Raw genomic sequence first — 26,981 nt, forward strand, 5'->3', positions numbered from 1 at the left:
TAACAATTCATTTTGCACATATTAAATTAGAACAAAGTCAATACTTTCCAAATAAATGGCTTTATGTCAAAGCTGAATTTTCAGCAGTCATTACTCCAGTAGTCAGTGTCACATGATCCTTCAGAAATCATTCTATGCTTATTTAGTACTCAAGAAAAATCTAATTATTATCATGTTGAGCTGCTTAAAATTTGTGGAATCTGTGATTTTTTTTTTCATGATTCTTTGAAGAAAGAAAGTTCAAATGGAAATCTTTTGTAAGTCAATACAGTCAAACCAAAATTTATTCAGACACCTTGAACATTTCATTCATTAATATAGTTATTTCACTAAAACAATTGTAATAAAATATGACAAGATCTCAGAATTAAACTGTCAGAAAAAATGTATCTTAATTATGTCAGATAACACATGGTCAGGTCAAAATGTCTGAATAATTTTTGGTCCCAAATTTTTAATCGGTTTTACTGGTAGTCCACTGTATGAAGAATTTTTGGGTATAATGTCACAGTTTACTTTATTTTGCTATCCTCACTTACATAAATAAACTATAGTATCCTGCACCTACTAGTAAAAAAAATAAAAATTATCTAGTGTCTGAATAATTTTTGGTTTGACTGTAAATGTTGGTAACACATTACAATAAGGTTGCAATAACATTTACTAATAAATTATTAAAATCTTGTTAACAGTTAATGCACTGTGAACTAACATGAACAAACAATGAATAACATTAACGAAGATTAGTAAATACAGTAACAATATTGTAATGATTCCTCACAAAGGCTGGGATCCATTTGCATGCTTTATTGATAAAGAGCGTAGTCAAACAGGCAAGGTCTAACAGGGGCAAACAGGAATGGCAAAGGAAAGGCAGTATCGTGGTCAGAACACAGGCAAGGGTCAGGACAGGCAGATATCACTCACAGAACAGCAGACAAAGCACAGGTCAGGGTAGGCGGCAGAGGATTGTAAATGGTAGACAGTAAACTGACAATCAAATAACGCTGACCCACTGACCGTGACGGTACTCAGGACCAGGACGGCGGTGGCGATCAGCCTGTTCCCTCAGAAGGTGGACTCTGTTCCAGGTGGCTTCACTCCGATTCATCCAGTCGTTGATAGCGGGTACGTTGGTGGGTTCACCGGACCAGGGGAACAGTGGTGGTTGGAATCCCAGAATACATTGAAATGGGGTCAGGCCGGTGGCTGGTTTGCGGATGGAATTCTGTGTGTATTCTGCCCATAATAGGTACCGGGACCAGTCGTTCTGATGGTGGTTGCAATAGGTATGGAGGAAACGGGTGAGCTTGATTAAGGTGTTCAATTTGGCCGTTGGATTGTGGATGGTAACCAGAAGTGAGACTGACATTAATGTTCAATGCCTGACAGAATGCTGACCAGAGACGAGAGGTGAATTGTGGACCGCGGTCAGAAACAATGTCCTCCGGTAGACCATAGATGCGGAACACCCAATTACACAATTGTTCTGCTGTCTGCATGGCTGTAGGAAGTTTTGGCAGGGGAATGAGACGACAGGCCTTGGAGAAGCGGTCAATGACGGGGAGTATGGTGGTGTAATTGTTGGATGCAGGAAGATCTGTTACAAAGTCGATGGCTATGTGAGACCAGGGGCGTTGTGGCAGAGGTAACGGTTGTAACAGACCGGCAGGTAACTGGTGAGATGGTTTGTGGATGTTACAGGTTGGGCATTGTTTCACGAATTGTGTAGCGTCTTTATTGAGTGTAGGCCACCAGAAGCGATTCTGCAGGAGGTGGATGGTGATGTCTGGATGACCAGATGCAGGTAGGCTGTGAACCATCTCCATGATACGGGGTCGGAAATCTTCCAGGACGAAAACCTTGTCAGGTGGGAAATCCGATGGGATCTCGGTCTGAGTGTTGGCCTGTTCCAGTTCAGTTATAATGTCTCACTGTATGTGTGCGACAACGAGAGAAGTTAAGACTGTTTCAGGATTATGTGATGTGAGCTCACTTTCATATTGTCATGATAGGGCATCAGCCTTAACATTCCTGGAGCCAGGACGGTATGTGACTGAAGTGGAAGCGGGAGAAGAATAGGGACCAGCGGGCTTGGCGAGGGTTGAGCCTCTTTGCTGTTCGGAGGTACTCAAGGTTCTTATGATCGGTTAGTACCACGAATGGATGAGTTGCTCCCTCCAACCAGTGACGGCATTCCTCAAAAGCGGCTTTCATGGCAAGAAGCTCTCGATCCCCGACATCGTAGTTCTGCTCTGCTGCTGTGAGTTTTCTGGAATGGAAAGCACAAGGAAACAGTTTAGGTGGGTTACCTTGCCTTTGAGAGACCACGAGACCAGTGCTGGATGTGTCAACCTCAACAATGAATGGAAGTGAAGGATCAGGATGATGCAGAATGGGAGCTGACGTGAAACGGTCCTTTAATTCTTGGAAGGCTTGGATGGCAAGAGGCGACCACTTGAGCTGATTATTTCCCTTCTTAACCATGCTTGTGAGGGGGCAGGCTATCATGCTGAAATTTCGTATGAAGAGCCGATAGAAGTTTGAGAACCCCAGAAAGCGCTGTAACTCCTTGAGGGTAATGGGTCGTGGCCAGTTGAGGATTGTAGAAACCTTTTTCTCATCCATCCATTTGAGGACCTTTCTGACCTGCTGCACGTGCTCCTCCATGGTGTCTGAGTAGACCAGGATATCATCTATGTACACAATCACAAATCTGTTAAGCATATCTCTGAATACATCGTTAATGAAAGCTTGGAAGACGGAAGGACTATTGACAAGCCTGAAGGGCATAACAAGGTACTCATAGTGACCAGTGGCTGTGGAGAAGGCTGTCTTCCATTCGTCCCCCTCCTTAATGCGAATTAGATTGTAGGTGCTGTGGAGATCTAACTTTGTGAAGTATTTGGCGGTGCGTAGTTGTTCGAGTGCAGCTGGCACTAAGGGTAATGGGTATCTGAATTTAACAGTTTATTTCATTCAAACCTCGGTAGTCTATGCAGGGACGGAGATCGCCATCCTTCTTCCCGACAAAGAAGAAGCCTGCCGAGGCTGGAGACGTTGAAGGACGGATGAACCCTTTAGCCAGTTTCTCCTCTATATACTTCCTCATGGCTTCTGATTCGGGTTGAGACAGGGGAAATATGCGACCCTTGGGTGGTGTGGTTCCTGGAAGGAGATCTATTGCACAGTCATAAGAACGGTGAGGTGGTAGTTTGGAAGCACGTACCTTGCTGAAGGCTATGGTCAGATCTTGATATTCGTTGGGTAGATTGAGGAGTGACAAGGTTTCAGCAGACTTTCAGCAGGCTCTGCGGCTTGGATAGCTCTGACAGGTAAGGTTGGTGAGTGTGACAGACATTTTTCTTGACAGAGTTCATTCCAGTGCGTGATCTGACCCTCTCTCCAGCTGATTTGTGGATTGTGTGTGCGCAGCCATGGCAGACCTAGGATGATAGATGAGGTGGAAGTGGGTAAGATATGGAACTGAATTGTCTCTGTATGGAACAGACCGATCTGCATCGCAAGCGGCTGGGTGATGGCTTTAACGCGCCCATGGCCCAGTGGACGACCATCTATCGCTTCCACTTTGAGAGAAGAGCACTGGATTAATGAAATGAGATTTTGCTGAGCGTAAATCTGGGACATATAGTTCCCTGCGGCCCCTGAATCCAGCAATGCAGAAGTGGTAAGCAGCAGTTCATTAATTTGTAACGTGATGGGCACAGACACGCACATTTCTGAATTGTAGTATGGGTTAGAGTCACTCACCGATCGTGGGTCTTCAGGATGAGTACGCACGGGACAGTTGTTCCTTATGTGGCCCGGGTTACCACAATACAGACATAGACGGTGAGTCAGTCGGCGGCTTCTCTCCTCTTCAGACAGGTGATATGAATTAATCTGCATGGGTTCGGGACATTCTGGGTCCATGGGAGGAGAGGTGAGAGTGCTGCGTCGTTGACTGGATTTACGTGAGCGTATGAGGTTATCAATTTGAATGGTGAGTTCAATGAATTGGTCCAGGCTCTTGCCCTCATCACAGCAGGCGAGCTCCGCTTGTAATTCATGTGATAATCATGTGAAAACATACTTTCAGAGTGTCACTCACCCAGTTTGTTTGTGCTGCCAGTGTTCGGAAAGCCAACGCATATTCAGCAGCAGTCTTGCGCCCCTGACTTAACTCCATCAAGTGATCACCAGCTCCCTTGCTGTCGCTGGGATGATCAAACACCTCCTTAAATCTGTGCATGAAATACTCAAAAGAAGGGAAAGCAGCTCCATCATCTCTCCACACAGCAGTAATCCATTCAAGCGCTCTTCCAGTGAGTAGTGAACGAAAGCGATCTTACCAGCCTCAGTGGTGTACATGGCAGGCTGTTGACTGAGATATAGAGAGCACTGATGGATGAAGCCTTTACACTTGGTGGGATCGCCATCGAATTTCTCTGGCAGTGAGAGGCGCAGAAGGAGCGGATGTTTGAAGACCTTGCAGCACTTTCACCAATTCCTCGGTAAGTGTCGTGAGGTGGTTGAGCTGATGGTGATGTGCAGCTAGTTGACTGGCTTGGGCTGACATGGTTGGAGAGAAAGCAGCTGGATCTTGTGCTGGCGAAGTCTTCTGTAATGATTCCTCACAAAGGCTGGGATCCATTTGCATGCTTTATTGATAAAGAGCGTAGTCAAACAGGCAAGGTCTAACAGGGGCAAACAGGAATGGCAAAGGAAAGGCAGTATCGTGGTCAGAACACACGGAACACATCAGGCAAGAGTCAGGACAGGCAGATATCACTCACAGAACAGCAAACAAAGCACAGGTCAGGGTAGGCGGCAGAGGATCGCAAATGGTAGACAGCAGGTTCAGCAACAGACAATCAGACAGAGTAATAACGCTCAGAAATGTATACAGTGGCAATACAAGACTTCGCAAGGATGAGATGAGCATGAGAGTCTTTTATAGTCCGGGTAATTGGCAACAGCTGGAGATGTGATTAGTCCAAGGTACGGGCTTCTGGGAAATGTAGTGTGTATGTGTGTGTGTGTGTCAGTATTCAGGAGAGGGTTCCCTCCGATGGTCAGAGGAGGGAATCACGGAGTTCGTCTCTGTGACAAATGTATTGCTCATGGTTAGTTCATGTTAGTTAACTAATGAAACTTATTGTAAAGTGTTACCTAAATGTCTTTACTGTTACTTTTGATCAATTCAATGTGTCCTTGTTGAATAAAAGTATTCATTTCTGACCCTAGACTTTTGAACAGTACCATATTTGTATTTATTTGTTACATAGCTATTTTATTGTACAAGTACAATGATAAACAATGTACTAAAAATTTTTTCAATTTGAAGTTTAATCACAGAATCAGCACTGGGATGTAATGTATGCCGATTGCCTTAATGTGAGAAATGAGTAACTGATCACATATCACTGATCAGGAAACACAGTTTACAATTACATAGTAAAAACTCATAACAATTATTAGTTCCAATACAGAGTATATAAATTGTACAGATCTTTTACATGTTGCATGTGAAGATCAGACAGCTGGATAATTAGAATTGAAAATAATTTTGTGACCAAGGGGTCAAGGTTTTTCTGGTTAGTATGGCTCAGTTAGCCCCTGCTGGCAGATGCCATAACTATATTTTCTAGTTGCAAAAAGCGTTTTTCTCTAGCAACAACCATTTAGTATAAACCTTGTATTCTGGTGCAATATTTTTTTTAAGCAACACTCATACATACATTTGACCAGATACATTTTTTTTCTTTTTTTTGAGAGGACTGTCCCTGGCACCACAACTTGGGATGCTATTAAAGGTTGCATGACTTTGACTTTTATGGACATAAGAAAAGCCCAATATAATTGCACATTTACATCATTGTATAAACATTAAGTTATTGCTTTAGTTTAAGTCATGAGGTGTCAATGGTTCAGTCAAGCACTTCATTACTGTGTAAAAGTAATTTGCATGTCAGTTCAACTCAGAATGCCAACAGTTTATTTCTAGATCTAATTCATTGGCATCTACAGTACTTAATACTTATGGCTATTACAAGACCCGGACTTCACCATGTTTAGAAATACTTAAATTCATCAGACATCATGCAGAGATCAACAGAAGAGGTGAATGCAAAGACATATATGATGCAATACCTCTTAATGATAATGCTAAAAGCTCCCGTAGATCACTTGTTATCTGTAAAGTGCCATTAGCTATCTTTCGTAGTAGTGGGTGAAGCATACTTCAGCACTGGCACTTAAAGCTGTTCTCAGCTTAGATTTAAAAGTTATCTTGACAGTTAGAAAAGAGATGAACTGGCTCATGAAAATAGGTAAAAGACCATTAATCACAGAACAAATATTCTGTCTAAGCCTAATGAAAATGTAGGCTATTACTCTCTCAGAAGCACAGAAAAAAAAGCCAAAAAGTACCTAAAAAGGATCATAAAGTACTTCATTCAACAAAAAGTAATCATGAATTTTGTATAGCACACAAGTTGTATTATTGACTATAATGCCCAAGTTGCATTGACTATGTTTATGGTGCTTTTTTTCTTGACACAGCGCAGGATAGACACTGCAAAGTGGTGCTGCTCACAATTAATCAAATAATAAATTATACATTATAAATTGCTTTAAAGCAGATAATATTATATAATATTTATATCATTTTTATTAAAAATATTTCATTAAATATTTTAAAAAGACTTCTTAGCAATATTTAAAGCCTTTAAACTGGCTTAGGTGGTATAACAAATAATGATTGACTAACTGTCCATTTAAAATGCTTGAGTAGGAAACAGTGATTGTGGCAAATGTTGCACAAGAAAGCAGATCATTTTTATCTACTGTATCACAGCACAGACTTTTCTGTGGACATGCTCTGTAGCGATTTACTTCAAGGATTGCATGGTCTTGCAGAGGCTTTTGGCAGTTCTATGTCTATCCTGTCAAAAAGTGCAATGCACTTTTTGGGAGCTGAGGGATACCTTGCTGGATTTGCTTCTCTGCTGCTGGCCACTCAGTCTCTTTCACTCAGATCGATTTACTGTTGAAGCACAGGCCTTAAATCACAGTGCCATGGCTGTGCTGACTCCACTGCACTTCACTCCTTGACCTAGGGCGGAAAAAAACTCAGCAAGAAACGAACGGCTGTCACAACATCATCTATCACCACTGCCCCCTTCATCTCAGGACACAGTCTACCCATGCAACACCCCCAGGACTTGTGCAAGGTTGGGCACTGTGCTTCATCTGCATTATATCCAAGTGCTCTCCACAGGCTTCCATAAAGCATTACATCATGGAGAGACCATGCAAGCACAAAGAAATGTTTTGCAACATGTTATTAGAGTTGACACGGAGTAATGCAGTGGTGTGGAAGTCTTATCCGAAAGACAAGAGTAAGAGGTAGGCTGTTATTGTTTGATTCATCTAAAAGGCCACAGTCTTTTACTCACTAGGTTATTAGCCCTATTAATGGATTTTGACATTAAAAGAATTGAAAATTGTGTAATACAAATGACTGATGTGTAAAAGTGCTTTATTATGTGTCATATCTTAGGGCGTTTTCAGACCTGTAGATCAAAGTGGGGGGAAACTCACATTATGTAATAAATGTTTTTCTCCAATACATGTTTGCCACAATTATTGGCACCCCTAGAAATTCTTATGAGTAAAATATCTCTGAAGTATATTCCCATTCATATTTACATTTTTTAGCACACTAGGGTGACTAGGAGCATGAAATTGTCCAGCCATGACTTTCTGTTCCACAGGAGTATAAACATGAGGAAACACAAAAGCCAAATTCCCATAATAATTCATCACAATGAGTAAAACCAAAGAATATAGTTCTGATGTTCAGCAAAAGATTGTTGAGCTTCACAAAATAGAAAGTGGCTGTAAAAAAAATAGCTAAAGCATTGAAAATCCCCATTTCCACTCTCAGGGCAATAATTAATAATTTATTTATAGAACTTTTTGGCAGCAAACTCACCAGATGGGTTTGGTGCACACGTGGATAAAATGTATCCCATGCCCACAGCTAAATGATGGATCTTTATTGTTGTGGGCCTATTTTTCTGCTGGAGGTCCTGGACATCTTGTTCAGATACATGGTATCATGGTTTCTAGCAAATACCAAAAGATAAAAATTCAAAACTTGACCGCTTATGCTAGGAATCAAATAATGGGCCGTGTTGGATCTTCCATCAGGACAATGATTCAAAACAAACATCAAAACCAACACAAAAATGTGTAACTGAGCACAAAATAAAGCTTCTACTATGGTCGGCCCAGTCCCCTGACCTGAACCCTAAAGAAAATGAGTGGAGTGAACTAAAGAAAAGAAGCACCAACATGGAGCTGGGAATGTGAAGGATCTGGAGAGATTCTGTATGAAGGAATTGTCTCTGATCTCTTGTCAGGTGTTCTCCAAACTCATCAGGCATTATAGAAGAAGACTCAGAGCTGTTATCATGGGAAAAAGAGGTTGAAAGCATTTTTTAATAAAAGGGTGCCAATAATTGTGGCCAACGTGTTTTCGAGAAAAACATTTATTTCATAATGTGATTTTCCCCCCACTTTCAATTCTTTTCCTTCAGTGAAAGGTTATAATTTTGTGAATTTTTTGAATGAAAGATCAAAAGGATAAACAATGCAGATTTATTTTCACAGCCGCCTTTGCTCATAATTACTAAAGGTGCCAATAATTGTGGAGGGCACTGTATATGAATGTATCAAAGTCTTCATTTCTGCTCTAACTGATACATATACAGTTTATCAAGTACAGAAGGAATCAGGGATAGCATTTTTGCAATGCACTTGTTTCAGAGAAAAGCAACAACAAGATGAAGAGGTGCTCTTTTGTTTTCAACTGCGATACTACAACTCAACTATTGTCAGGGTGGAGCAACAGTTTGATATTGCTGATCAAATTAGATAAAGTCAATATTTTTATAGCAACATATCTGGTTTAAAGTCAGCGTGTAGTGGAAGTTTAAACCGACTTTATTTTAGTACTGTGACATATTTCAGAGTGAAACAGGGCTTAATATTAGTGTATCTCATTGTCATATTAAATATAACATTTATAGCAAACAAAATAATTGAGGTTCATAGCAAGTCTGGTCAACGTATAAATTATTAAAGGCTGACTTTTTATTGTGTTGAATGTTAGAATTGTGTATGATGAAATGACGATGTCATGTGAGTTATTATCAATAGTGTTTGAATTTGAACACTTTTGAATTGCTTAATTCTTCAGTCATAAGAATATATGTGGTATTTCCGCATGAGTGACCGATTCAATTTAGAAATGAAGATAATTGCAAATGAACTTATTATAAATGACTGTAGCAATGCAAGATGGTCCTCATTTTAATTACTTTTCAGAAAATAGATGGAGCCACATTATTTCTAAGAACTGAACATTTTGTCCTGGACAACAGCAAAGATAACACTTTAATTGTGAAGGCAATTTTGGCTGTCCCAAACTGTGATAAAAATGATTAGTGATTATCTTATTGGTTGAGATAAGTTGTATTCATAAGAAAATTCTGGCTACATTAAAAATAGAAAAAGCACTAATTAGACTAACTCAAATTAATTGCATTGAGCCATAGATTTAGATTACGTCTTATCATTACTATATATTCATCAATGAATAGTTGTCAAAAACATTCACAGAGAAATTATTTAACATGGCAAAACAACCAGTTTATGCTCTAAATGACCAAAAGACTAATTTCAGATTGTTCCCTCAGGATTAATTAATAAAAATTTTAAACATATGAGATCAACACAGATAATAATATCTCTTGTGGTGCCTTTTGTCTTCATGCAGTAAAGGTCCCAAAAATAGACTGAGGACTGAGTGAGTGCTTTATTTTGTTTATGATCATTTTAGATTGTGTTATGCTATCATATTTCTTGAGTACACCTATAAAATTTCCTAAGTACTTATTCCCAGAGGTCTCTTTGATCTCTTTTATAACAACACCATTGACATAATGTCTACTGAGAGCATTCAGGTGGTCTGCAAAAGTACTTTATCGCCATGAAGCTGGCGTCAACTTGAGACAGAACCATCGGGTTGTTAAGGTGCAAAGTTCCCTCAAAACTTATTGAATCTGCCAAGAGAATACCTACTACAACCAGTTTGATTCACAATCCAATTCCATCTTCAGCAGAAAAAAAGCCCAGAATAGACCGAGGCTTTCTTTAGGTGAGGAAGAACAAATAAAGAATTCAAGACCGGGAGATAAGGGACAGAAATTGAAAAGACAGAGAGGAAGGAAAAGAAGCAGCGTGAGCTCATCTTGATTGAACATGGGCCTAATGGCCTGGACTCAATTGGATGAACAATCGGACAGATCTACCTTAATGTACAAAGAGCCATCAATCTCTTTTTTAACTAGATTACAGCACCCTTTAGGGTTGGTCAGCAGGCAGGGGAGAGGACTGCTGCAGACCAAGCAGGACTTCCTGGCATCAAGCTGTCGGATCAGCTATTGTCTGAATACACCCCACCCTGTTTTGCGACCCTACTTCCTATTTCTAATCTACTCTGCAATACGCCATGTCTCAACTAATGAAATGGCATTAACTTGGACTAGAGCCTATCACTAAAACCAAGCACTCACATTGATTCCTATTGACTACATTTGTCCAGCACTCCGGAGAACACATGTACGGTGCCTGCATTTCTAATAGTGTTGCACTGGTTTTCTGATCTTTTGTGAAAAGTATACAGAGGCAGGTAGTTTTTAAAATAAAGTATTGATTAAATAATACTTTGAATTACTGTAATTACTTTCACATTATTGGGTAAAGATGTGCTTAAACTGCACTAAATAATCCTGGTGGTGTTTACCAAGTGAATAAATCAAAATATCAGCCAGTTGATTTTTAAGAGCCAATGAATGATCACTGTGATTAAACAGAAGCAACACATTGGAGACACACTGTCTGAGGTGCTGGCAGACTCTGACTCAGTCCATAAAACAAGACCTATAAATTAAGATTCAATTTATTCTGGGTAGAATTTATTGCTTTGGTGATTTACTGCAGCAACCTCATTTAGGATGATCACATCAGAGGGCTCCTCAGTCTAATTAAATCTGATGAGGGGGGAGGGGGTGGGGGGGGGGGGTGCAAAAGTGTAAGCTGTCACCACCACACACTGCAGTTTGGTAGAGGAAGAGGTGGGAGAATTTATTAAACTATCATATTTTAATTAACAAAAAAGATCCTCCCTATAATAATATATATATATATATATATATATATATATATATATATATATATATATATATATATATATATGTGAACAAAATTAGTGATGCCAGATCTGGTCATTTTATCTTTCTGCACTCTAAAAAAAAAAGAACTTCACTAAAAGTGGTTTCTTGGCTCGTAATCATAGGGGAACCACTTTTGGTGCTATGTAGCACCATATCTTTAAAGGTGCTCTACAGCACCTTTGTCAAATGGTGCTATGTAGAACCCATAAGAGGTGCCATATTGCATTTTATTTTTTCAACAAAAATGGTGCTAAACAGAACCAACAGTGGTTCTTTGGCTCGTAAAGAACCTTTAAAAGGGCTTAACAGGTTCTTTGTACAGCAGTGCTGCTATATAGCATTTTAACCACCCCAAAGAACCAGTGAAGAACTGCTGAAGAACCACTGAAGCACCAAGATTTGGTGCTATACAGCAATTAAAGTGGTTCCCCTATGATTACGAGCCAAAGAACCACTTTTAGTTCTATATAGAACCATTTTTTAGAGTGTGCTGCAATCCTTACTTACTAAATCCTTACTAGGCATATTAGGCAGATAGGCACATAGTCTGTTCAATATATATGGGTAAATGATGTGATGGGTCATTTTTTTTTTTTTTTCTCCAAAGGCCTTAATAATAATAAAAAACAAAGACATGACATTCAAAGTATGTAAGGTAGTACAACTAGATCACTTTTATTGAATCCAAAACGTTTTAATTATATTTTGCTACATATAAAAGTATTCAAAAGGTCATTCGGTTTAACCGCCCAAAGGCCAATACAGCCATTTCATTTGTGATTAAAATATCTTAAAATGTAATAAATGATTTTATATATCAAAATAGTGCAAAATGGTATTAAAATTATGTGTAGAAGTCGTTGCTTTGTTATGAGAAAGAATGTCTGGAAAAATGAATTTCATTGATGTCATTTGGAGTAACCAATATAAAGGGAACATTTTGGATCAAGTCATGCAGTCAATATCATGTGACATGATGTGACATCATTCAGATACCTGCAAAGGACCACATGGTCGTGAAGCAAAGTAACTAACTCTTTCTTAACTATTTGAAAAAATCATTCACTTGCTCATACGCATTCGGTACAACCGCTATAAAACATGGAAAATGTTGTAATATTTTAAAAACTTGTACTAAATATAATATGTTCGATTGTCCTTTTGCTAGCTAGCTAGATATCAGCCTGTTAGCATTGTTTGATAATATCATCATTTGGTATTACCAAAAGTGTCATTTGGTAAAACCGAAACTTTGGTTAAACAGAATGGCTTTTTGGTGACAAATTTTGACCATCTTGTAAAAAATGACAAAAGCAGTGTTAATTTATTATAAAAACCACATAATGTCATTGTTAACACTGAATAAAACCTTATTAGTCAATGACCCATATATATATATATATATATATATATATATATATATATATATATATATATATATATATATATATATATATATATATATATATATATATATATATATATATATATATATATATATATATATATATATATACTTGTATGTTATATTCATTCACTACACACAGACTGATATATTTCAAATGTTTAGTTCTTTTAATTTTGATGATTATAATTGACAACTAAGGAAAATCCCAAATTCAGTATCTCAGAAAATTAGAATATTACTTAAAACCAATACAAAGAAAGGATTTTTAGAAATCTTGGCCAACTGAAAAGTATGAACATGAAAAGTATGAGCATGTACAGCACTCAATACTTAGTTGGGGCTCCTTTTGCCTGAATTACTGCAGCAATGCGGTGTGGCATGGAGTCGATCAGTCTGTGGCACTGCTCAGGTGTTATGAGAGCCCAGGTTGCTCTGATAGTGGTCTTCAGCTCTTCTGCATTGTTGGGTCTGGCATATCGCATCTTCCTCTTCACAATACCCCATAGATTTTCTATGGGGTTAAGGTCAGGCGAGTTTGCTGGCCAATTAAGAACAGGGATACCATGGTCCTTAAACCAGGTACTGGCAGCTTTGGCACTGTGTGCAGGTGCCAAGACCTGTTGGAAAATGAAATCTGCATCTCCATAAAGTTGGTCAGCAGCAGGAAGCATGAAATGCTCTAAAACTTCCTGGTATACGGCTGCGTTGACCTCAGAAAACACAGTGGACCAACACCAGCAGATGACATGGCACCCCAAACCATCACTGCCTGTGGAAACTTTACACTGGACCTCAAGCAACGTGGATTGTGTGCCTCTCGTCTCTTCCTCCAGACTCTGGGACCCTGATTTCCAAAGGAAATGCAAAATTTACTTTCATCAGAGAACATAACTTTGGACCACTCAGCAGCAGTCCAGTCCTTTTTGTCTTTAGCCCAGGTGAGACGCTTCTGACACTGTCTGTTGTTCAAGAGTGGCTTGACACAAGGAATGCGACAGCTGAAACCTATGTCTTGCATATGTCTGTGCGTAGTGGTTCTTGAAGCTCTGACTCCAGCTGCAGTCCACTCATTGTGAATCTCCCCCACATTTTTGAATGGGTTTTGTTTCACAATCCTCTCCAGGGTGCGGTTATCCCTATTGCTTGTACACTTTTTTCTACCACATCTTTTCCTTCCCTTCGCCTCTCTATTAATGTGCTTGGACACAGAGCTCTGTGAACAGCCAGCCTCTTTTGCAATGACCTTTTGTGTCTTGCCCTCCTTGTGCAAGGTGTCAATGGTCGTCTTTTGGACAACTGTCAAGTCAGCAGTCTTCCCCATGATTGTGTAGCTTACAGAACTAGACTGAGAGACCATTTAAAGGCCTTTGCAGGTGTTTTGAGTTAATTAACTGATTAGAGTGTGGCACCAGGTGTCTTCAATATTGAACCTTTTCACAATATTCTAATTTTCTGAGATACTGAATTTGGGATTTTCCTTAGTTGTCAGTTATAATCATCAAAATTAAAAGAAATAAACATTTGAAATATATCAGTCTGTGTGTAATGAATGAATATAATATACAAGTTATATGACCAGCACCTGTATATATATATATATATATATATATATATATATATATATATATATATATATATATATATATATATATACAGTACACACACATTTCTTTGATTTTTTTGAAAGATGTATTATCGATGTTGTGCAAGCTAAATTATTATACAAAAACTAGGTACACATTCACATGTATAAATTAACAGAAAATATACATAAATAAAAATGTAGGCCTACGTATAAATGAACAGAATGCAATATAAATGTTCAAACTGCATTGCCTCCATGACCTAACAAAGACTAAATCTTATATCACAAAGCACACATGTAAGCTTTGCACTGGACTAAACTGTAGTTTTAGCACCAATGCATTATGTAAATTAGCTTTTGTCATACAGTAATTAGAAAGCAACAATGTTTTTGTTCCATCAACCAAAAATCATCATTCAGACACAAGCCTAACTGTTTATATACCGACACCTGCACTTCGTTTTCTGTACTTTGCTCCGGTACTTTACCACTTTTACTGCCATTTACAATTTCTTTATTTTATCTTTTCTTTATTGAAGTCTTTTAATTAAAACTATTTTTTTCTGCTGTTAATGAAATCCCATTTTGATGGAAATACATAGGCTGCACAAAAAAACGTCCTTTAATTTACCACGCAAGCTAAAATTAAAATTCTGCCACCTAAACAAAAGCTGTGGATGGCAAACTGCCCCCCTCCCCCTCGGCTCTCTCCCTTACTGCCTCATGTGTCTGTCTACTCTGCAGAGTACATTCAACTCGCCCCGAATACATGCTCACTGTCTAACGCAAACCTAACCAAACGTAACCCTAATGTTCCTCGTTAAATACATCTATTTAGCTAAATCCGGAAGCGATAAAAAACGTGTTATTTCGTCGCTAATGTAAATGGCTATTAACGTTACATTAATAACAGTGCGTTATCTTGGCGCGCGTCTCTCACTGGACGCCTTCACGTCAGCTGGTGCTGTAGAAGTAATGAAGAGGTGAATCCACAGTCTACAGTTTTGGGACCTACTTGAGCACCGGCGTCCGAGCGATTCGCCGAGACACCGTGTGTTCTCCGTGCTGTTTTGAGTGTCAGTAACTTCTGTGCCGTGTACTGCCATCATCTCATCATGCCTGGCAAGAAATGAATCCTGATTCAGCGCTCGACTCACACAGAATCGCGCGCGGAGAGAACTTTGCTTCGCAACTCTTGTGTGGATACGGCACGCGCCACGGCAGCACGCGGAGGATCAACAACTTTCCTCAGAAACAGCGCTAGCGTCCTTCCTATATTGCTTCAAACCCGTCCATGTCACCAATTATTGTCGCTCTAATTGGACGAGAATGTTTCAGAGACCATATCTGCTCAAACTCGGGAAAAACATCGTTGGTAAGCCTTGAGAAGCGGATAATAAATGACTTTTATGCACCTCAGACTCGCGTCCTCACCAGGTGGACTGTGAAGAGACAGAAGAGGAATGTTTATCCGAAATTTATTGCCGCTCAGTTTGGGGTTTTTGCCGTTTCTGTTCAGTCTCTGTTTTCTCTCAGTATTTCTTCCGTTATTGCAGGTAAGTTGGACTGAGTAGTTCAGTCGTTGATGATAATTCATAGTCAAGTACAATAACGGACCGTAGCGAAAGTGCAAGTGCATAACGATCACAGTGTTTGACCACTGCGCTGAGATTGGTCAAATTTATGAATATATCTAGCTATTAACATATATACTTATGTATTTTTATACTTAATCACTGTCGGACCCCACTGTAATTTAGGAATTGACAACTATTAAAACATAAATGGCATTTGAATACGTCATTTATATATTATAAATAATTAACTTACGACAGTTCAAATTAATATGCTTGGATTTGATTTGGAGAATAGTTTATGAAGATTTCACTTGAATGCACTTGATGGTTGAAAGAAAACATACATGTGTAATACACATCTTGATCTTACACATCTAATAGTAGTATTTACTATAAGACTAGTTCATTATTATGCACTACTTTTTATTGAAAGTGCATCCCCTCTCAGTTCCAGCCCTGATTAAAGTCATTGATATTGAACTGTTTTCTGGAGACATGGCTTTTGGTCCTTTACTACTATCCCCTGTGGCAACAGTGCTCACAAGACTAGCAAAAGTGTTTCCAGGATGGCCTATTAGGGGGAGGCAGTGTCAGGGTTCACCCCTCAATACTCCCACTCCTCTGGGGGTCTGAGGCTCTGCGGTGTGGGTGGGTGCTCTCTTTGAGAGACCTCAGCCTCCACACACCCTTCATTCTCCACTTCAGTGGGAGGGAGCTCCCATTCGCCAGCGTGCCGAGAGAAAAAAGAGAGTGCTTGTGTTGTTGTGGTGTTCTCTTCATTGTAAATTCTAAGTACTATTGTGAAAAATTTACTATGCAAGTTTTTGCTGTACTAAACGTGGCATGGTGATGAAAGTAACAAAAACACTAATCGAATTAGTGCTTTTTTTCTCTACCCTAGTTTGCAAAAGGGGAGCTCCAAAAGTCATGCTCCCAAACCACAGTGGCACCGCTGGAAGGGAGCTGCCAGTTGCCATGCCAGTGTAGGCCCTACCCACCGTTACCGCCTCCACCCCCTCCTCCACCACCCCCAAGGCTCCTGGCTCCAACTGGTGAGTAGCTCTACCCTGTAATGTCACTGCAGTCCTGATTCATAGTTTTTAGAAACGTGACACCTAGAGGGCTAAACATCTATAGAACTGCTGCTCAGGTCTGTCAATTTTACATATGTTTCAACCAGTGAATATTTACATCACCTCTCTAAAGAAGAAAAATAAATATTTGTGAATAAACTTTTGGCACATGTGTTTGACACTTGCGCTCCATATACAGCACCCGCTGCAGTATTTCAATCAATAATAACAGCTGGAAGTTCTAAGACACTTAAAGGGATAGTTCACCCAAAAATGAAAATTCTGTCATCATTTACTCCCCCTCAAGTTGTTACAAACCTGTATACATTTCTTTGTTCTGCTGTACAGAAAAGGAAGATATTTGGAAGAATGTTTGTAACCAGGGCTTGACATTAACACCCGCCAACCCGCCAAATGCGGGTAGATTTCAGCTGTGGCGGGTAAGACAGCCACTCCCACTAGCCACTTTGGCGGGTTGAATATAATTTCAGTTTACAGCTGATCGTCGAAGATCCTCGTAGCACAAAATTACAATCCAATCACACAATTCGTTATTTCTGTGCAGTTAGTGAAGGAGCGATAGGCGGAATTGCGCTGAATGACACACAACAGAAGCGCTCTCTCGCGTGCACTCTCTCTCTGTTGCGCGCGCGATCAGTTCTTCTCGCGCCTGAATAGTCAAATGCACGTGCACACAGATGTCTAAATGTCCATCGTGTGGAGTATTTCACGTGAATACAGTCGGTTATGGCTTAAGTGGACGTAAACAGGTGGGTAATAACTGAATATGCGTCAGTTACGTCCATGCATTCAGCAGCCCAATTAAATAGGCCTACCTGTCTGTCATTAATGTTAACCAAACAACAAAAGATGTTAAATAAATGTAGGCTAGGCTATAAGTTAAATAAACCTACTGTATCTGAAAAATGATTATTTTTAATTTACTATTGTTTTTGTAATTTGCTTCTTTGTTCTTTTATATAGCCTAACACAAATAACTTATCAAATTTCTCATATTAGCCCATGCTCATATTGTCCACCTCTTGTCCACCTGTACATACCAGCTGATATACAATGTAGTCTTGATTTGGGTGGTCAATCTGCATTTAAAAGTTTGAAAGGGTTTTAAATCTTCTAAATCAAGTAAAATGACTCAAAATAAAGTAATTTAAGCATAACAAAGTCAACTTTAATCATATAAAATGTAATTTACCAACATTAAAATTGTGGCCTGTGAAAATGCTGAGTGGCTAGTAACTTTGGAAAACCACTAGCCACAGTGGCTGGTGAGCAAAAAAGTTAATGTCAAGCCCTGTTTGTAACCAAGCAGATCTCGGCTACTACGGTAGTCAATGGGGGATGGTGGTGGTGGTGGTGGTGGGGGTGGGGGGGGAAGATCTGCTTGGTTACAAACATTCTTCCAAATATCTTCCTTTGTGTCCAGCAGAACAAAGAAATGCATCACTTTAACATGGCTTAATTTACTAAAGGTCCAGTGGGAGCTGGAGTTTTCTGTGAGTGCAAAAAATTCCTGATGCAGATTTCGTTCATGTTCAAGTTGGACAAGCTATTATGCTGCATGATTAATAGAAAGCTGCTTTGTCAAATTCAACATACAGCACTTACTGATCATGTGTGTTATATACAAGCAAGCAGATGAGCCCAGAATATGAATGCAACATGCTAAATTGGATGTTAACGGTTTTCTTTATATTGTTTATCTAAGGGAAAATGCTTAATGCAAAACTGTGCATGTTGCGTTCATATTCTGGGTTCATCTGCTTGCCTTTATATAGTATGTTTTATTAATAAGGTGTATACTGATTTTGGTCCTCTACTATCAATGTCTTAATGCATGAAGACAAATTAAGCATTTTCTTTCATATGCATTCATATTCTAGGTGCATCTGCTTGCCTTTATGTTGTAGGCATTATCAATAAAGTATATATTTTTTAATATCGCTGTCTTAGTTCATTAGTACCTACTACAAACTGCTAAAAATAACTGGCGGACAGCGGAGGAACTCCTTGTTTAGCAGTTGGTCCATAACATTGGCAAACGCTGACCTCTGCAAATGTTTGAAAATGAACACAGTAGGGCTGCCCCCTAATAGTCAACTAAATGTTAGTTGACCAAAATTTTATTAGCTGGCTTGTCGCAGGAAAAAAAACTCCACAAGAAATGACAACGTCACGTAGTCCGTGAGGGACAGATTGTTAAAGGGTTAGTTCACCCAAAAATGAAAATTCTGTCATTAATTACTCACCCTCATGTCGTTCCACACTCGTAAGACCTTCGTTCATCTTCAGAACACAAATTAAGATATTCTAGATGAAATCTGGTGGCTCAGAGAGGCCTCCATTGACAGCAATGCCATTCAAACTCTCAAGATCAATAAAGGTAATAAAGACGCCGTTAAAACTGTCGACGTGACTACAGTGGTTCTACAATAATTTTATGAAGCAACGAGAATACATTTTGTGCGCAAAAAATATAAATAACGACTTTGTTCAACAAGTTCTTCTCTTCCATCTTGGGCCTGTGACGAGAGCTCACGAAAGCAGCACGATGCATGCGTGGGAAGCACAAACATTCGCCTATCATCCATCACCTCAAATATGGCTTATAATTTGAAACATGTAAGTAGTAGCCACTCTACATAGCCGCTTGCTCTATTGTTAACCTAATTAAATGTGTTTGTGCGGAGTGTGGAAGCTACAGTATTAGCACAACATGGAGGCGCCAGCGCAATCACTTGCATTTTTTCCTGATAACAGCAGAAACAACTTAAAAAAAACTCACAATAACAGCAAAACATTGCTTTTGTAAAATAAAGAAAACAAACAAGATGCACTTTCTGCCATCTCGGTCTCCATGACTTAGGCGGCAGAACTAGAAAAATCGGTAACACTATTTTAAGGTGATGTAGTTACACGATACTATATGTACTCACTATAATAATAACAGTAAATTATGCTTAATTATAAGTAAATAATCCTAAACCAAACCCTAACTCTAATAGTAACTCTATAGTAAGTACGTGTAGTTAATTAATATTACTCAGTACTTATCTGAATAAGTACAATGTAACTACGTAGGGCTGGACGATATGGCCAAAATTTATATCACGATATAATTCTTAATTTCGGTCGATACGATATAATTCCGATATCGATATGAACTATAATAGCCTCAGAAAAACTGCCAAGAACGGCCACAACAGATGTCTGTACCTACAAACGTCTGAAAAATGAATTTGCCAAATCTATGAAATCTCTTCCTATAAAACGATATAATATTTTAGAAATAAAAACAGTACAAATAAATTTATGTTCAGCTTTTATTTGTATTTTTGCTGTAATCTACCAGCACAAATGGAAAATATGTTTGCATGAGATTGCATTACAGCGGAGAATTCAAATAACACAAAAATGCTGCTCATTCACGTTGCGTAGCTGCGTTCAAATACGCAAGCTGTAGGCTGTTTACCTCAGCCCAGCACGTGTGTTGTTTGTATTTTGCTCGCGATGCGGTCAGAACTGGAGTTTGAATACGAACACATGAAAAATACGATTGTTTTTATGATATACAGGCGGAGCGCGCATATGCTCGGTTTCAGCGCGGAGCTCCGCGATGAGTTTAATAACACTAGCCACGTGACACATAGCTCATACAGAATAAAGTATCCGTGTTTAAAGTTTTTATTTCACACATTCTCCTGCGCCAAACATTAACCAGCATGGTGTAGTTGCACACATATTTTCATCAAGTTGTGGAAGCTTGTTCCGTCGCATTTGCATCAGGTGTACTCATTTTGTAAAACTTGCCGCGTTCGCGTTTGATCTTAGCGTACAACTGCTGAGCACTGGCTGGTGGCTGCATGTCTCTGTGGTGTACGTCATCACGCAAATAGCCAATCGCATTCTGTTCTTTCTAACGGCTGCGCCTCAAGTCAGTGATGCTGTAATGTATATATCGAAATACCGGTTTAAATATGTGTTTAAAAATCATATCACCGTTATCGAAAAAAATTATATCGCGATATATATTGATATTGAATTATTGTCCATCCCTATAACTACGTCACCATAAAATAAAGTCTAACCAAAAAATCTTTAGTTGGGGGCAGCCCTAGAACACATTTTGTAAACTCAAACATATTTATCTGCATCACCTCAGAGAGGTGTTCATGTAGCTTACCGTGTGTCACAAATAAATCTTGCAGTCTAGGATTTCCTCTAACAAGTGTGATTTTATCTCAGTGTCATGTTGCCAGATTCTGCAGTGAATTCAATCCCCAAAATGAATGAATTGGCTGTGGCTGCACGCCTTGCCAGAAAGACAGGCGAGTCCATTTAATCGGATTTTGTCGCCGTCATTTTGAAGGTAGCTTATAAGCAGTTTAATAGATTGCTCTTCTTGCTGAAACAATTTTCATTTCCTGACATTTCCCGTTTTGAGAAATGGACATGGCCGGAAAGTACGTTGCTGTTCGCAATTGACAGAAAGCTCAATCCGCTTCATTACAGGGGGAAGAAATTTTAGATTTGTCATCAGGGGTCCCTGTCAGGCTCTCAGGAAAGCCAGATCAATGAGGCCTCAGCTTTGAAAGGGTTGTGAAATCAATCTGCCTCAGGAGTTTTAGCCTTCTGGTTTAAGCCTGAGTAATGTACTCTCACAACAACGGCAAGCTCTTGGGGAAAGACATTCATAAGAATTTATGACAAATATATTAGTATGTGCCTTGCATCAGTACCTGCCTCATGCATACATGCTTGCTAATGCTACTTCTTCAGATATGAAGTGAACAAAATCAATATTTACCATGAGCAGCCTGAAAGACTTTAATATTATGTTTTCAGTCTGTGACATGAAATGTTTGAGGGCGAAATGCAACATAGCTATTAACAACCGTGTGAGGGCTGAGGATTTAACTGTAAAAGGCAGTTTTGATAAGTAACCAGTTGAAGGCTGGTGACAGGCTTTGCCTTTAGGGGCGAAATGGCTTTAACATTAGCTTATTAAAATTATTCATGAGGAAGTTGCATTTAATGAGGACTCCCACACCTGTCGTTATTGAAGCAGCGATAAAAGGTTTAAACTGAGCAATGTATTAGTTGTGCAAAAGAAAAGGCGGCTTCAGAGGACCTGATTGCAATAAGAAGCGCTACCGCCCTAAACCTAATAGTAGGATTAAATGTAAGTTTTACTTTGACTGAATATTGGAAGCATCCTGCTGGATAAACTGATTCTTGAAGTAGTAACTGACATTCTTAAACACCCAAAAGACCAGACTGATACCGATAAAATAAGATGTTTTTTTAAGTGGTCATTTATCACTCATCCTCTTATCTAGCTAGTCCAGGCCAATAATTGTCCACAATGCATAATGCTACGCTGTATTGCACTCTGTTGTATTGTCTCCATAATAACCCTATTGGAGAATACACACAGTACTGATTAAACCCAGAGTATTGTCAAATTGTACACATTTTTATCTCAAGATTACTCTGCATCTATTTTTAACAGAACTGCTAAGGATGTAGATGAGGGGAAGTAGATTAGATGGAATTGCTCCTGGGCTCTTGGAAAAGAACACACTCTTTTAAGCCCAAAAAAGGACATGCGTGGCAGTCAGAAACGCATGGCGAACTCTGCTAACCTTACAGAGGTGCTCAGAGACATTAGGATTGTCATTGTGACAAATTATAGTAGCCTAAAAAGCCATAAGAGCCCATCCTCACAAGCTTTTACCTTAAGCTGTAAAGAATTTGATATTATTTTTATGGTGCTAAGATATTTGCAGTGGCGGTAGTGGTAGCAAAAAAGGAAGTGGGATTTCCTTTTTTTTTTTTTTTTACATTTTTACATTACCTTTTCCATCATCTAACACAAACTAACACTTAAAATTAATCTTTAAAAACATTAATTATATATATTTTTTAAATAATCTTTAGCAAATCTCAAATTGTACATTACAATGTCGTGATGTTGAAATTCACTTATAGCATTTAAAACAATTGATTTTAGATTTTTGGTGGTTTTTGTTTATTTAAATAATTTACATGTTGTTTTTCATTTATTTAGGTCAAAAAATAAGAATGTGCATTGTTTATGGGTAATTGTTTTGTGGTACGTGATGTTATTCTTTGAAATCTAGGCAGAAAGTCACACAGTAACACAGAGAGCTTTGAAATGGCAAGTACTTCTTTCCTCTTGTCAGCCGTTCTCCCTCCGGGCCTGTCGGCTTGACTCCCCCTCCTGACAATCAAAGTAAGGGAGAGAAAAAGCAAAGCTAATGTCTCCCTGTCCAGAAGGCTGTTTTGTCTTGCAAGTGTATGTGTCTGTTTATGCTAATTCAAAGCATGTCAACATTAATTAAGCGTTTCAGTATCTTAGGATGTAATTAAGTGTAGCCAAATCAAAAACACATTGTGACACAAAACACAAATTAAGCGAAACAAATTCATCTCTCTGTATCTTCTCATCAGGTGAAATCACGGCAGGTGACAGCACTTTTCTGAGATACCAGGCAATGTTTTTGCTTGTACAGCATGACCGACTGCAGAAAATTCTCCCGCTTATCACACTTCTGAATTATTCAAATGTGTGCAAGTAGGATAGCTTGCTATAGGGAAAATTGCTGTGTCAGAAGTGTAAAATTGCCCCACACAGTGAAAAGGCAATTAGGGGCTCTGCTTCTGTGTAGTGCTACATTACACAACAATGTAAAAGTATAGGTGCACAGTTAAAGATTGATATACTTAATTTAAGTTAACGATAGTGACCATCCAATGCTAATGTGGTCCCTTCACTCACAGTGAGCTATTATAATGCCTTTTGTTTTATTTCTGATTGAATGTGTCATATTTGCAGGTGAGGTATACAGTGTTTTCCAAGGTGTTGAAAGGGTCAGATATGTTGCCTACATTTTACATCGCTATATTCTGGCTCTCCGTTTGCTGTTGCTGTTCTTAGTTCACTGAGTAACCTTCTGTTTTGACCAGTATACTTTCAAAAAAAGCCACTTAGTGTATGTTTAGTATGTCAAAGTGTGGATTGCAGAAACTGGTGAGCCAGGCTCATTTTACACTTTTTGATTTCATTTAAAATTTAGGTTTCAGATGTTTAATTCTTGGGTTATTCATAGTAGAGATGTGTAAGACTATTCGACTAGTTCAATGGTTCTCAAACTTTTTTATTCCAAGGTCCCCCTCCTCTCCGAATCAATACGGCAAGCCTCCGCCCTCCCTTTATTCACAAAAACATTTGACAACTACGCAAATATATTGAACTCTGTTCATGCAGAAGTATGTTGTAGCGATCAGAGAGCCAAGCGCACACATACATGGTTTGTTTGCGCATCAATAATAACGGACTCACGCATCCCTAATGTATGACTCCTGTATGTCACTGTAATCGTATTTACCTTCATTACAAATGTCATCCATCAAAATTCTTTTAGCGACACTGGTTTTCTTTATCCAACTGAGAGATGTAGTTTGCATATCCTATGTTTATTCCCAGTTGGGCATTTTGAGCCACCGTTCAGTCTGTATTTCACACAGTGCAATGAGAAACAGCTTGGGCTGCTCCGTAACAATCACAGAAAACGTACGAGAGAGGTGGTACTTTGTTAATTTTATTTTTTAAATTATTTTAATTTTTCTTTTTATAAATTTAACATATTAATATTATAAATATAATTTTATTTAAATTCATTTTAAGTTATCTTGCGGCCCCCCTGGAGGATCACTGAGGTGAGGGAGTATTTTGAAAGCCTACACAACTTTTCCTTCATATCAAACTAGCATGTGTACAGATACTTTTCATACATGAGAAGCGTGTTTAAACCCAGACATGCCAGTGGTTGCTGTGGTAACAAACAACAGTACCTTAACGTGCTGACTTATGTAGACCAACTTTTATTTCAGGAAATCTGTTTATAATAGGCTATTAGGTTTGAAATTATTGATCCTGCGCTGACTATTGATTCATGTGATTTGAATAAATATGTCTATAATGGCTAACGTTGCTTAAGTGAATGTTTAAGTTTAATGCACAATGATAATAATGTAAGGCAAGCACACCACATGTATCTGACCTATTTTTAGCTGCATTAATTATGGGATTTGACTGTTCATAGATTAAGTAGTCTATTTCAAATGGATTGCATATACACCCACATGGAAAGAACCTATATGTGGATATATGCGCATATATGAAACCTATATGCAGCGTATATGCACGTATATGCTGCATATATGCACATATATGATAATATATATGCTGCATATATGCGCATATATGCTGCATATATGCGCATATATGCTGCATATATGCGCATATATGCTGCATATATGCGTATATATACTGCATATATGCTGCATATATGCGTATATATGCCACATATAGGCAAAATTGAGGTGCATATATGTGCATATACAGGAAATATAGGTCTCCTGTATTGCTTCTTCATATCCACATATAAGCCCTATACATACAAGATATGTCTTCTATATAGCTAATGGCAGGATCTGGTCATTTTGTAGCTCTCATTTTTGACTGTCATACATGATGCCTAGCTCATATTTTCTATTATCAAGGCAAAAACTAAGAATTAACGAAAAAAATTATGCAAGAACTTATGTATGTGCGAATGTAGCAGTTATGTATTTAGACAATTATTTTGTGATTCCACTTGCCATGACCATATTTGGGGTTTCCTGCCGCCATGCTGACTTGGGGTGTTGACGCACTTTGCTGCTTCCCAGTCTGCATGAGACATCACAGCGGTAGGTCGCACAAAGTTTTTGCGGTGATTCAATTAAGGCCATGTTTCATGTAACAGCTGAATTCACATGATATATTTGTATGATTGTAATCCAAAACCCCTCTGTGATGTACATTCAGATGTTTCGTTGATTATTTTTCTTTACTTAAGTTACTTTTAATATCTCTCTTTCTCAGCATTGTGCGTTGCTGCCGCATGCTGTTTGTATGCTGCACAAGTCCTCATATATTGCCATTTGTGTTATACAGAATAAAGTGAGGACCTGATGGCAAGATTTTTCGCAGTCTGTCTTTGATTACGACACAACGCAGAAAACACACCGCTACACGAACACGTGAAATTGGTCCCACATGGAAAAAACCTATATAAACATATATGTTTCAATATAGGTTTGATACAGGTTTTTAATATATGTGACATATATAAAATTGGCCGTTTTCCTATATTATGTGTACATATATGTACATATAATATAGGAAAACGGCCAATTTTATATATGTCACATATATGTAAAACCTATATCAAAACCTATATTGAAACATATATGTTTATATAGGTTTTTTCCATGTGGGCAGACTGTCTCCGGGGGGTTGGTTGCAGATTTTCCATTTAAATGTTTACGAAATTAGTCGTTGTGCACATTAAAGATACCTTTCATCATACAAGATCTTTTCTGCAGAAGGATGAGGGGTATGTAACTGACATTTTCACTGACTGTGAATTTAAGAAATTCACCTGGCATAAAGTAGAGAATCTAGGAGTCAGGATCCATTCACCTCCACTCACACACTCGTACATTCACCTTCCCCTCTGTCCAATGTGTTGTTGAGCTTATTTGGTGGACATTGGTAATAGAGGAGCATTAGTAGATTGACAATCATTGGCTGAAAGCCATGAAATTGCTGTGTACACAAGATGGTATGCTAAGCTGCAAATAAGTTCAAGACCCTCAAATAGTCTTAGCTTCAAGGGGAGGCCATAAAGCTTTTTTTATGTACTGCTGATTAATGCTTTCCAGTTTAGGTTAATTACATACTACGGAGGCTGAACATGATTCTCATGATACAGCAGTTTGAATTTAGTTTGAATGTTTTTTTGTTGTTTTTTTGTAGTGTGCCTTTACCGTACTTGAAAATGCTATAAGAGAATGTAATATAAATCATAACTAGGTGTTTCATCAACGATTTTTTTCTGCAATGAAGAACTTTAAGTGTCATATTTAGAGTTGTGTGTTGCC

At 38.6% G+C, this 26,981-nt stretch overlaps 1 protein-coding gene across 2 annotated transcripts in view; it reads left to right on the forward strand.

The window, feature by feature from the left end:
* Positions 1 to 14,849: 14,849 nt before the first annotated feature.
* prima1 (proline rich membrane anchor 1) overlaps positions 14,850 to 26,981 on the forward strand; it is a 52,201-nt gene continuing 40,069 nt past the window's right edge. The window contains exons 1-2 of one of the 2 annotated variants that reach the window (XM_048206534.1): positions 14,850 to 15,674; positions 16,778 to 16,928. In XM_048206534.1, the coding sequence (XP_048062491.1) occupies positions 15,594 to 15,674; positions 16,778 to 16,928 (232 nt within the window). In that variant the 5' untranslated portion in view covers positions 14,850 to 15,593. Of the gene's footprint in view, positions 15,856 to 16,777; positions 16,929 to 26,981 lie in introns of both variants that reach the window. The other variant, XM_048206533.1, reaches the window with a different exon arrangement.

This window comes from Megalobrama amblycephala, linkage group LG11 (assembly GCF_018812025.1).
Source record: "Megalobrama amblycephala isolate DHTTF-2021 linkage group LG11, ASM1881202v1, whole genome shotgun sequence".
NCBI lineage: Eukaryota > Metazoa > Chordata > Actinopteri > Cypriniformes > Xenocyprididae > Megalobrama > Megalobrama amblycephala.